This window comes from Limulus polyphemus, unplaced genomic scaffold, assembly GCF_000517525.1.
Source record: "Limulus polyphemus unplaced genomic scaffold, Limulus_polyphemus-2.1.2 Scaffold125, whole genome shotgun sequence".
NCBI lineage: Eukaryota > Metazoa > Arthropoda > Merostomata > Xiphosura > Limulidae > Limulus > Limulus polyphemus.
This window is the reverse complement of record NW_013665735.1, coordinates 50,838-65,079: the sequence shown is the minus strand read 5'-3', so window position 1 is coordinate 65,079 and position 14,242 is coordinate 50,838. Positions and strand designations below refer to the sequence as shown.

Here is a 14,242-nt window from a genome sequence, read left to right as displayed (position 1 = left end):
AGTCAAATAATCCTGATATGTATTTGAAACTATTCTCAAAGTACTTTTTTAAAATGTATAGTGTAATGATAACAACAGTTCTCTTATCTAAATAATAGACAGAAAATATCAACATATTTTTCTATCACAGCTATAAGTTAAAATGTTTACAATATTAAGTTTTACAAGTTTCCTAGGTCTGTTAAATACTCCACAATGTACTTTCTAAAGCTACGAAAATAAGCATTGTTTTTTTTCCATACTTTTATGAAGAATGATATAAAATATTATTTCTATTTTTTCTTAGATTTGAACATGCCACTTTACGAAACCAAATTTATGGTACAAAAAATCTCCTTTTATCTGATTTATTTTGTTTTGTTGCACATTGCTTGGTGCATCGTTTTTCGAAAATGATATTTATAATAATTTGATTTAAAAAAATCGAAGATGTGATTTTCATAGAAAGTTTACCATTAAAATCTTTCTAAACTTTCAGAACATGGAAGACTTATACAATATTGTTTAATGATACAGGCAATACATAAGCTTTTCTTTTAGATTAAAAAAACAAACAAATATAAAACCACAGTGACATTATACTGTTGAATTCTAATAATATATTAAAATTAGATATTGAATTTCAATTAGTTTACTTATAAAACAAACAGATCTTATTAAAGAAAGAAACAACTTTAGGTTGTATCTAATTCTCATATTAATATAAGATAAAAACATGAAAAGTTCATTATAGTGAAATCAAATCATGTATTATTCAATTTAAAACTAAAAGGCACATACAAATTACAAAAAAAATGCTACCATGGTAAAGCTGTTAACCTTAAAACGGTGGACTAGCTCATTAAATTATTATTATTAAAAAATAATTCGAAACGTTTATTAAACACAAATTATTTTAAACCGGTTTTCTTTCTCCACGAAACACATTTAAGAAATATTCTTCAATTCATTGTGTGCTTAATAACTCATTAAAAAAAATACATAATTCATTATACGTCTATATGCATTGTTTAGCAGACTGTAACTCTTACGATGGCCTCTTGTATCACATGAATAAATAATTCTTTGATCTAAATCTCCTCATAACAACGATTATTACTTTATTCTCAAGTCATAATAAAACCGTATCAAAACTTGCTAGAATTAAGCTAAATATCTTCATTAATAAGATGCCAAAATATAATGAAATGATTAAACATTAAATATAATTCGAAATAAGACATAATTGTGAGTTCTGAGTATAATTCTCTTTATTATATTTCAATGTTCGCAGTGTAGACTAGAGAATAAAACACACTTTAAAGAATGATAATGAATATGACTAGTTACCAGAAGATCTATTTTTAATCTCAACATTTCATTTTTCTGCTTTTTAAGAGGATAATCATAACAGTTACCTATCCTTTGTCAAAGCTGGTACAACGGAACGTTGAGATTAGATATATATATATATATATATATATTGATGCTTTTTAAAGTAATTAAGATTTTCTTTGATTTTTTGGGATATTTGACTATAATAAATCCTTCAAAAGGCGTGAGTTAGTTTCATTAAAATAACCGCTGTTTATAACTTATAGAAAAGGTACAATTAAAATTCGTTTCTTATTAATATTTTTTTCATTACAGAAGTACAAAGGTTTAGCCTTTCGATTATAGCATGTTTTCGGCCACAAACTGTATTGTAATAAACGAATTTCGTAACATTCACAGTAGTTTATTCAAAGCCCTTTTCTTGAAAAAAACAGCTATATAACTAGGACTCGGTTGAATTGTTATTTAGCCATCCTATACTAATTTTAAACAAGAAGGAATCCTCAATAGCCGCCCGTAGCACTTGAAATTCTTTTAGGCAGGACTAAATTAATCTATGAGACCTTTATTTCCTTTTTTATTAGCTATATTTTAGTGCACCAGCAATACCAAGCGTGGGGCGTGTATATACCCGATTCGATTTTATTACTCCTCAGGATCTCTACCAGCCCACTCTCAAATTGAGATTCTTTTGGCAGGATTAGAGGAAATTAATTTATGAGACCTTGGGCGTAGTCAAATATATCAATCGAAAGGGTTTGACTTCCTGAGTCCAAAACTCAAATCGGTCAAGAGATGACGGAGCTATGAGCTAAAAGACTGTACTTGAAAAACAAACAAACTCAGAGCCGTTCTATGAGCTGTTCAGTCGCGACTAATAAATCTCTAAGTCCTGGTCTGATTCACTCTTTAAAATACTGAAGCACAGCAGATTTCAGAAAGTTAAAAACACGACATCATCAGAAAAAGTAAGGCACAAAATTTATTCCTAACCCAATTTAAAATGACATATTTTATTCCTATTAATAAAAAATCATGTATATTAATGAGTATTATTTATTTGTGTTTTTCGTTTAAAATTTCGTTTGGGTAAAGTTTAACTTGTTCGATATGTAATAAAGAATACGCGAAGAATCACGTATAAACATACTTTTCACATAAAATATAATTCCACTTCATGATTGATATGTTTTAGTCTTAGAACTATATTTACATTTCTTATTACTAGAGGCCAACATGATACTAAAATGAATTTTAAACGTTATAAATTTTGATAAAAAATCATTTCTATAAAAATTGCCACAATTTTCACGAAAGAGCAGCACCATGTTTATCCCCCATTACACTGCAAGTAAATATCCTGTAAAAGCCCTAAATGTTGTAATAGATTTTTCATATAGTGTAATATTCTGTTAATACCACTTTCTACCAGATCTGAATGGCACAAAACTATACCCTGCAATAAAGCGTCTGAGATACATTAACTAAAACAATAAATAGTAACTGTCCTTGTTTTGAATGCTGTGAAATAACAACAGTTTTTATGGCTTTCAACTTAACTAAAGATGTCCGAAAAACATAAAACAATATCCTTCTATTCTATTTGTGGTTCTCCCTCTCTCTCTTTTTTATTATTGCTTAGTATATAATTAAGAAAACTCGTACTATATGTAGTTAATTTTAACTATTTCATACAAATGAATTTACGAGGCCTTTCCTTTCTTAAAAAATGCTATCCGTGAAATAAGATACATGGCTATGTATAACATTTTATATTCTCTTGTTAATCCAATGAGTCTTGACTTCTAAAAGCGTCTCCCCCTAAAAGTTGTTGAAATAATGAAGATTCTGGTTCCTTGGTTGTTCTCTCTGGACTTTGTGCCTTATAAAAAGCAGATAAACGATTTCGGCAATACCTTAAGAGTTCACAAGCAACGTCTCCGACACTCCATCGTCGCTGCTGAGCTAATCTATACACTTGTGCAATCTGCAAGGAAAGAGAGTAAATTGTCAGTAAACTGTAAAATAGTAGTTTTAAATTATATCAATTTAACTAATTGAACTGATCAAAATTACTATAAAAACTGTCGAAATATGGCTATTATGAATATTATCATTTGTTCGTAGAAATAGGATTAGAAACCTTGGGTGTTATAATTTTTCCCCACGTGTTAACCTGCACATTCTTACTTTTAAAACAAGGGGAATAAAGCATTATAATGTCGTTTTTTTTTTTTGCAATATTTGTCACGCATTCGAGCAAAATAAGCTATGTTTAAATTATATTATCCATAAACCCCAAAATAAATACATATATATAGTGCTTTAATTATTAGATCAATAATATTTAACTAACCTGGGCCAGCCGTGGTTCTCCATCTGTATATGCAATCAAAGAGGGTAGTCCTCCTCTACTTGCTGCCAGCCAAAGGATCATAATTTTCAACTGAGGATCTCCTCCCTTTTCTCCTATCCCCCACAGTCCAGTTGCTGCTGGGCGAACTCCTTCTGCTGTTGGCATTAGGAACCTTGATAAAGGCTATATATTTAAAGAGATAGAATAAGCATATTTTAAGATACTTTTTTACTCTGGCAAAAATCACAAGAAAAACTGTCAGACGAAAGAACAGAACGACTGTAAATTGAATGCCAAAGCAAGAACTTAATCGCCTGAGAACTCTTAGTTGATTTTGTTCCCCGGGCCAGGCATGGTTAGTAGTTAGCGTAAAAAGTACTGTGCATATGGGAGTTCATAATTCGCGACCTATTGTTGTATAAACGCTCTCCGTACTTTGGAGGCGTAGCTACGTTAAAATATTGAACATAAAGTTACACTTTTCGGTCAAACAAGAGTTGGCGGTGAATGATTTGACTATCTGCTTTCCCTACATTCTAACAGCTCCAAATTAGGGATGGCTTTGCGCTGAATAGCCCAAGTGTAGATTTGCGTGAAAATTCAAAAAAAAAAAGAATTATATTTTATTGTGAACACATAAAATCACTTGCAACTAAAGAGATTAACAAGAAAATTCTCTGGTCGATTAATTGAAGAATGATGATAAAAGAAATTAACAAGGTAATAATTCAGTATAAAAGTAGCGGAAGTAGGTATCTAGAAAAACAAAGATAATAAATCCGCTAAAGGATAAAGCGTTTGGTATTTCAAGCACAAAATCGCATCTGCCACGTCAAATGTATTTTTAACACAACGTAACTTTTGAATTGTGCCGTAAATTCAGTTGATACTTCGGATTATTTTTCAGCGAGTGTAATGTAGAATAAAAATAATTTGTCATGATAATAAATTCAATAAATTACAATTGTATATGACATAAACAATTTTGCAATTAAGGCTCCATTCAAAAATTATATTGTGCATTTCAGCGATATACAAATTTTGTATTAGTCTGGTTCTCTAGTAAGCTTGAGGATTTACAACGCTGAAATTCTGGTTGTGTAGCTTTACCCTCAAAACAACAGCACTAGACTGGTTCTTTTGAATTTCGCGCAAAACTACACGAAGGCTAGCCGTCCCTAATTTAGCAGCGTAAGATCAGAGAGAAGTCATCACCACCCACCGTCAACTCTTGGAATACGCTTTTACCAACAAATAGTGGGATTGACCATTACTTATATCACCCACACGGCTGAAAGGTAGAGCATGTTTGGTGTGACGGAGATTTGAACCCACAACCGGCAGATTGCGAGTCGAGCGCCCTAACCACCTGGCTACGCTGGGGCTAGCCTGATCGACTGAAGAGAAAGACTATTTATGAATTCTCCAATCTTTATTATAGAATTTTGTTTGTTTGTAATTAAGCACAAAGCCACACAAAGGGCTATCTGTATTCTGCCCACCGTGGGTATCGAAACCCGCTTTCTAGCGTTATAAGTCCGCAGACATACCACTGTGCCACTGGGGGGGCGGGGGATTATTAAATCCTATAGATTATTTAAATATATTTTATAATAGGCTTTGATAAGTTGTTTAGGCAGAGTATTCATAATGAATCTAAGTTTCAAATGGACAGCAACTGCATGTTGTAGAAACCTACAAATGTAGAGGACGACGTTTCGAAAGTCTTCCGCCTTTCGTCTTCAGGTCCTAAAGACGAAAGACTTTCGAAACGTCGTCCTCTACATCTGTAGGCTTCTACAACAGGCAGTTGCTGTCCATTTGAAACTTAGATTCATATTTTATAATAAATTACTTCACTTGGAAGTAAGTCGCCATTCATTAATACAAATCATAAATAAAGAAACTGGATTGTTTAACTTACTACGTTGTAAATATATTTGCAATTACAACTTATACTGACTAATTAAATTAATTTGAGAAAAATGCATTAATTTTAAAATTTGGCCTACAAAGGGGCAGTACTCTGGACAGGGAAACATACATATCTTCAACTCTTTCCTTTATCTACATATTTCTTTATGAAAAAATAAAGTTTATCGAACCATATTTACAAAATATCAAATATATGTTCATTCATTTTTACTGCTTAAAATACCAAATTAATGTAATTATTCATATTGCTTACACGCGATATCTAAGTTCAAAGATAATAGGGCCTGGTGGTTAGGGAGCTCGATTGGTAACCTGCGGGTTCGAATCCCCGTCCCATCAAATCTGCTCGTCCTTTCAGCCGTGGGAGCGTTATAATGTGTCGGTGAATCTCACTATTCGTTGGTAAAAGAGTAGCCCAAGAGTTGGCGGTGAGTGATGATGATGACTAGTTGTCTCCCTCTAGTCTTTCACTGCTAAGTTAGGGACGGCTAGCGCAGATAGCTCTTGTGTAGCTTTGCGCTAACTTAAAAAAAAAAGAAGAAAGACAATAGGATTAAGGTTTATTGCGTCATAATAAATCGTGTATTAGCTGCTTAATTTTTCGAGACATCGAGATATATGCAAAACATTTTTTTCGGTTAAGACTTTTATGATTTAGCAAGCTTAGCAGGAAAAACTTGAATAAAGCCATTTACATGTCTTTTGCACAAAAAAGGAAATATACACATACATTGCTTTATGTAATTCGTCACAAGGCACGTTTTAGATTTCATTTCAAATAAAAAAGATCAAAAATGTATTCTATACACTTTCATGGCGATATTTATCACTTAAAGTAATTAACTTTTAAAGTTTATTTTTGTAATGAATAAGAACTAGTTGTGAATGTGGCTAGGTAATTCTTTGTCCATAACACTTGACAAAAGATTTATGTTCCACATAATTCTCTTCGACTATATTTCCTTAATAATCTCTAAACATTTGCCAAACTAAGAAAACAGCACAGTTTTATTTTGTTTGTTGTTGATCACAAAGCTTCACAAAAGCTATCTCTGCTCTGTCTACCGCAAGTATCGAAACCCGAATTCTAGCGTTATAATCCTTCGGAGTTACCGTTGAGCCACCGGAAGGCACCAATTTTATACATGGTGCCAATTAAAAACTACAAGCTCCTATGAGTTCAAAATCTGAGAATAAATAAAGAGAGTTGTTTCTAAGCTGTTGCTTATATTTAAAGGGAAACTGAGGGTATTGTTAATTTTAAGTATTATGTTATATGAAATAACGAAAACAACTGACATTTCACTCTTTTTCTCTTTTTTTTTCTTTAAAACTATCCAAAACGTTTCGTGGAAAACAACTTTTTACAGTTTTCAACTTACGGCTTCTTTGTCTTCGAGATATTGCTCTTCAAAAGAAGTACTTTCAATGGAAGAACAGACACTAGAAGACCTCGAATCGGCTGATTCATCTTCACCACTGGCTAGATCTTCTTCAGAACTCCGCAAAGACGATTCTCCACTTCCACTATCTGCTGTTGCCCACCGCCAAAGGTAATCTTTATCAGATGAGTAAAAACGCTCCTTCCTACTCAATTCTTCGTTGGAACCCCTCCGGAGTCTAAATCGAGCCTTGAAGGGCACTGGAAGACAAGGATTCACACCATCATAAGAATAAGCCTTTAAGTTACCGTCTCCTGTGGTCATCATTAAGTTTCGTCCCCTCGAGGATGATTTAAGTGAATCTGGTGGGATCTGTAGTTTGGGAAATAACACCGATGATTCTGTAAGAGCAAATTTTAAGAGAGATGGCTCTGAGCTAGAAGGTCGAATTGGTAACGCAGAAAATGCAAAGAAGCCTAAATTGGGATCTTCCAATATGTCTTCCATATCGCTACTTCCGCTTGAACTTAACCTAGAACTGCGTGTACTACGGCGAGACAACCCTCGGTGGCGTCGACGTATTCTTTTTCGGAAGTCCTCGTAGCGTTCGTGTTGACTAAGGTTTTGAAGTAAATCTTCTTCACTACCATCTAAAACAAAACCAGTAGAGTCGTCTCTGGAAAATCGAACGTCCCCATCTTTGGAAGACCAATATGACAGGAGTGGTTTCGTGTTACTCTCCTGATGCTGCGGTCGAGCGTAAGAAAAACAGCTAGAATCTTGAAAATATGAAAATAACTTGTATATACATATCATAGTTAATATCATTACAGGTGTAAATATAGAAACTGGTTAACAAGTTGTATCGTTCAATATTAATTAACTGTAAAGTTCACTTGAGATCAAAGAAGGCGAATTTAATCAACATTGACATTACAGTAAAACATACATTAATTATTTAAACAAAGAAAAAAGAAGACTGTAGTTTCACATACAGAATTTCTGAAGCTATTTCCTAAGATTTCAGTTGTTTTGTTCAGAGTTCGGGTGTGATTAAAAAGATTAAAGTTTATAGAAGAAAATACGAGCATAATTTTGAGATTTGCTTTTAATAAATCTAGCTTTTATCTTTCTCAGCAGAATTGTAGTCACTATAGTTTGATATTTAGTCGAAACACCTAAAATTACTTGTCCTTTGTATTAGTAAAATAAAAGATTGAAGATAGTCTTTGAAAACCTCAGTCGTTTAAATATATATATATATATATGAATATTGTTTTACAAAAACTAAAACAAAAGAGGGGGAGTCATTAAATTGCGCCATTAATTGAATCATCATTGCATAGAGATATAATCTGGCTCAAGATTCAACGTTTATTTATATCTATGTATGATTTTGCTCAGTTATATTTATGTACATTCGTGTTTATATCATGTTTCTTTCTATTTTATTATTTTTTATCTAATTCTCACTTTTTAATATTCTGTTTTGTTTTCTTTAGCTTTATTTAAGCTGTTTATTTTAAGTCAAGCTTTTACAATTTACTGTCCTTACCATCTCTTATTCTGCCTGCCAAAATTTTTAATAAAATGCACCATTTCTTGCCAGATATCGTCTGAAAAAAATCCAAACAAGAACAAAACATATCCATTATATGTGGTTTTTTTGTTTATTAGAAGTTATATTTGAGTTGCACACCTGGTACTTCAAGTTTCTTCTGAGAAACTGGATAATCTCAATTATCTATCTGTTCAAATTAATAAAAATCTATCGGTAAGATAGTAAAAGTACATCCTAATGTAAAAAAAAAAAAGAGAATTTGACTTCAACTAACTCGGCGTTAGAGGACATCCATTTATTACACATTCATATGCTACAGTCGTCACCAAGATGTTCATAAAACTTTTTCATACACATATTCTATGTTAAAAATAAAAGTGTTTTGGATTATATTTATTTTACTATAATATCTAAACTATACCTTCATCAAAGCTTTCTTCTGCAGTAAAGTACTCTTCGTCTGCAGAAACCTGAGTCCGATATCCTCGTGGATTTGCCATACTGGTCTTTCCACTCCTTCTGTGAGAGCATTGGCGTTTTGTCAAGGCTGCATGAGCTGCTTTAGAAAGTATTTCCTCTGGATCTGAAAAATTAAGTGGTCTTTGAAAGGAAGATTGGATCATATCTTGCATATCATATTGACGATCACCAGCAGAAAGGTTTTGATTTGTTTCTCGTGAAACCGGGAGAGAAAGAGTAATATTCGATTGCTGAGTGTTTACTTTACTCTTGGGACTTTTAGCAGATTTTTTTTCGGATCGTTTTTTTTGTTTACAATATGGTAACGGTTGATCAGTTATTCGCCAATGACTTCCTGATTCAGCTGAATATCTTACTTTTTCGTGATCCGAGATGTCACTGATTACAGGAAACGTTGATGTGACTTCTGTAGCCTTTGGAAGTTTTACGGTTACTGCTTGGTCTATTTCACTAGATACGCTGTAAATTTTTGGTGTAGATGCTACAGCAGAAGGTTTTTTGCTCCTAAGAACATTTACAAGACCACTAATATCCTTCTGAGTCATTCCTCCGGATGACGTACTCTGCTTATTCTCTTGAAGAAGCAGTCCACGGTTATCAGAAATAGAAACATCCTTAACTTTAGTTGATTCAGGGGAACCTACAAACATCATGCAAGGAAAATTGTCTCTTTTTTCAACAGGTATTGGCTGACTAGTTACTTTTACTGTACTTCTATTTGTTTTTGATACTTGTAAATCTGATTTCTCTGGAAGATTTTTTTCTTCAGTAATTTCCTCTGATGGCAGAGAACAATAACTATACACAGGCCCACTATGTCTTTGGACTAGTTGCATTTCCTGGGCCGCTGTGCTTCTGATTCTCCGAGATACATTGTCTTGTTTAAATACTTCTGTTTCTTTCTTCTTAAGATCGCTACTTGTTAAGGTACATTGAGCATTGTTCTTTTTTGTAAGACTAATAGTGGTATTCTCGTCACTTTTGATTATTGGTTCCAAGTTTGAAGTTTTTCTTTGTTCTTTCTGTTTGACAAGACTCATAGCCAATGATCCAATATTTCCACAACTTCTACGTTCAGGTAGAATACTAACTGGGACATCTTGATGTTGTTTTTCTCGTGTGATTTGAATTTCATTAGGATAATTTTTATTACGAGCTTTTAAATTCTCCAAAACTGTATTTGGTTTAAATTCTATGTTATTATTTTCAGGCTGATCACATTTTGTGACAGAAGCTTTTGAGTCCTTAGTCATTCGATATTTTTCAGGATAAGAATATTCTAGTGTCCCAATAGGTTTCAGTCCAGAATAAGGTGGAGTACATTGTTTGGCATCGATCTTCGGAAGTTTTCCTCTTGAGGGAGACCGTTGAAATCCCATTTCGGAACTAATGGGATCCGATTTTTTCCTCAGACTAAACACCTGATGACGTGAAGAACCATGTGAGGAGTCTGTCAGTCCACTACTTTGACCAGAAGATCGTCGACTAGATGAAAGTGGCACATCTATGTCAGATTCTATAATCAGACTGCCAAATTCTGGACAAGTACTCGAACTTGAACTTTGACCAACAGGAGAGAGTCGACGTTGACTTTGTGGCTGCTTCAAGGACACTAAGGCCTTGTTTAATTCACGTAATAGAAACCTATCTTCATATTGGCAGAAAGGTTGGTTAGTAAAATCGTATGCATCCATTAGACAGAAATCGGCTTCCCGCAGAGACGATCCCTGTTGAAAATAAATAAAAGCGGTATATACAAAGTCTCTAAAGAAATTACAGAAAACGTGTCTACATAATCAAACTTACATCCGAGATTACATTTTCAGAACACCAGCAGTAAATGTTGTTTGTATAAAATAAAATATTGATTTTACATGGGATAATTCTAGGCAATGGTTTACTTTAGTGTTTCTCACACGATTAATTTCGTGCTAAGTACGTAGAATGTCTTCAAGCCATTACATGCAAACTTGCAGTCGTCATAAAAAAAAAGAATCAAAAGATAAGTTTGTAGATCCATTAAAAATTGAGTTTTTTTCTATATTATCACCAATAATATTAAATACAAAAGTTTTATCCACACACAAAACATTGTGGTAGAACACCCTTATGTAGTTGATACTCGTTTGATCTGAGTTTAGAACGATTCTTTGAAGTGTTGCTGATCTCACCAACCCATACATTTCAGTTTATTAATTTTGCAAAATTTTGATTACTTAGTTTCAACTTAAAAAAAAAACATTTCGAAATTATGTGCCTTTAACTGGTTCTCAACAATACACATAATTGAAACAATATATTAAAAACATAGAAGAACGTTAATAAAATACATTTCTCCCAGTTCTCATTAGATTTTGTCAATGTCAAAGCACAAATTCTCATACAAGATTGGACGTTATTTTTCAATTAAATACTCACCTTAATCACTAAACACCTTGATCTATTAACAATAAAGCAACCGAATATCTATTTTCAATATACGGACAAATAATATTTTCTGTACCAAGTTTTTAATTATTGTAACAATAATAATGAAAGTATATACAGCACAATCTAAGCATACAGTTTTATAGTTATTAGCGCTGATATTATCTAATGATTTTTAATCTATATAATTAGAAAAGTAACGTGTGTGCGTGCGTGTGTAGGAACCTTTTTAAACTTCATTAAACTACGCAAAAATGAAATATGGGCTAGGGAGGTATGGATTACACCACCATATTCGCAAGAGAGGGGTGGGTGTAGACAGTACTATGGATTGCAAAGAAAGAGGTATTTGGGGAATAGATCTGTCATTCCTCAGAACCCCATCTCAGAGAGCGATGTTTATGTGTTAGGGATTTGCGTGTGAATTTCTTCATTTGTTTATAGACATTTAGAGTACTGGTACCGTAACCCTGTTGAGTAGGGCCTTTGAAGCAATATCAATGAGTTTTAATACTTTCCACCGATACCCAGGTTTTGAAAGCGGCGCCAGATCTGGTATCTCTTACTTGATAATTCGATCGATTGCCATTTTTGATCAGACCATTCGACTCAAAGTGTCTTTGGTACTAGGGGTATTTGGTGGGTATCACGTGCTGTGGAACAGATTTTAACCCACTTAGGTTCAACCTTGAAGTCATTGAGACGACCCGCACGGCCATCAGATTCGTTCAGAACCTTAAATATATAACCTCTTACATGATTAGTCTAGGCAGGTCATTTAACTATTATAATTACTTTAGTTACACAGCTCTGCTTTTATATTTTATAAATTTTGTGCATTCAAATACAAAATACCACAAACAAAAAAGTTTCGTACCGGAAGCACGAGTTTTCCTCATAGTAACTATTAAAACAATAACGTAGACACATACTTTTGTTACAAGACTATCGTCACAAAATTTAGTGATGTCATCAGTTGTTCCCTCGAATAACTCAGTTTTGTGTTGACTGGGTGGGTTAGGAGAGTTTACAAGTATCATGCCAGGAAAACTGTCTTTTCATTCAACAAGTCTTGAATGATTAATTACTTTCTTTGAACTTATAATTGTTTTTGATATTTTTACACCTACAAGTCTTGAATGATTAATTACTTTCATTGAACTTATAATTGTTTTTGATATTTTTACACCTACAAGTCTTGAATGATTAATTACTTTCATTGAACTTATAATTGTTTTTGATATTTTTACACCTACTTTCTTTTGAGTATCTTTTCTATATGATCAATGAGCATGAGAAGACTCAAAAATTTGTTGGGATCATAATATAGTTCTCAGATGTATATTTATTAATCAAGAACACGTTGCATAACAGTCAACAATTAGTTTATCTCATACAAAAGGCTAAACAGCCACTATATTAAAATTATTTAAGTGATTGCTTGTTTATTAGAAGTTAAGCACAATGCTACAGAATGGGCTATCTGTGCTTTGCCCACCACTGGTATCGAAACCCAGTTTCTAGCGTTGTAAGTCCGCAGAAATACCGCTGTGCCACTGAGAGGGAGACTTAAGTGATTGCAATTAAATTTATTAAACACGTAAATGGCAGTATTGTCACAATTCTATAGCAACAAGTAGTTTGACCAGTCACACTTTCTATAGTCCTCATTATTGTGTTCAGCACAATACAGGCTAAAACCCCTGGCCATCTTGTTTGTTGAAATTCGGTTGAGATGTGATTATTTGTAAGTGCAATGGTACTTAAAATTTAATCCCTTATGGAAGGGTTACATTACAAGACTTTCTGAAGCGATGTTCTCTTACTTTCTGATTATAAAAACATGAAATGCACAAATTTTTAGCATTTCGCAAAAAACAATAGATGTAGTGTTGAAACGTATTGATTAAGCAAGGGGAAGACATGATTTCAGAAAATTAGACTACAACACGACTGGCTATCAATCGCACTACGGAAGTAGTTAAATAGCTTATCTCCAAATTTAACCCAGTGGTACAACGATTCATTGTAATTAAAATTGGAAAATCCCTTGTAAGATAATTCATATGGATTTAAATCTACGGAAACGTCATAAAACCAGTTTCCAGAAGCTTCTCCTAAAACAAGTAGTCCAGAAAGTGAAAGGGAAAGTCAACTGTCAAAAGTTTTATTATCACTTTCTAGAATGTGACAAGCGGAAGCATACTGTCATGTTGAATGAAACATAGGTATATTTAAATGTCCATAAGTACAAGATATATATGATAGTTTACAGTATCTAAAATTCTAGTTTTTAATAAACTTAAAAACAGCAGCATTATTTTAAATAATTAGGTCAAAACAAGATTATTAACTTTGGTACAATTAAAGAAAACACAACCAACATATCTATATAAGAATTTAATCTAGACAGTAAAAACTTAAAGCAGAAATTTCAACGTATTTCATAACCAGCTCGTCAATCAAAGTTAGGGCTGCTTGTGATTATCATTAGTGGTAGTTAAAAATAGAAGGCTTTCTCATTTTTTTTGTTCATTTTTTATAACGATCAAGAATAAGAAAGGTAGAGATACATTAATGGAATAAGGAATGGCGACTGCAATTGCTAATACCAGTTTGAAACTTTCCATATTTTTGTACTGTTCATTCAGTGGCCCGGCATGGCCACGTAGTTACGGCACTCGACTCGCAATCTGAGGGACCCAGGTTCGAATCCCCGTCACACCAAACATGCTCGCTCTTTCAGCCGTGGGGGTGTTATAATGTGACGGTCAATCCCACTATTCG

General features: G+C 33.2%; 1 protein-coding gene across 3 annotated transcripts in view; it reads right to left on the bottom strand.

The window, feature by feature from the left end:
- Positions 1-1,892: 1,892 nt before the first annotated feature.
- Positions 1,893-14,242, bottom strand: part of LOC106473000 — a 40,714-nt gene continuing 28,364 nt past the window's right edge. For 2 of the 3 annotated variants that reach the window (XM_013933676.2, XM_022402432.1), the window contains 4 exons: positions 8,970-10,755; positions 6,988-7,766; positions 3,671-3,853; positions 1,893-3,301 (listed from right to left, as the gene is read on the bottom strand). In XM_013933676.2, the coding sequence (XP_013789130.1) occupies positions 3,098-3,301; positions 3,671-3,853; positions 6,988-7,766; positions 8,970-10,755 (2,952 nt within the window). In that variant the 3' untranslated portion in view covers positions 1,893-3,097. The remainder of the gene's footprint in view (positions 3,302-3,670; positions 3,854-6,987; positions 7,767-8,969; positions 10,756-14,242) is intronic. The other variant, XM_022402430.1, reaches the window with a different exon arrangement.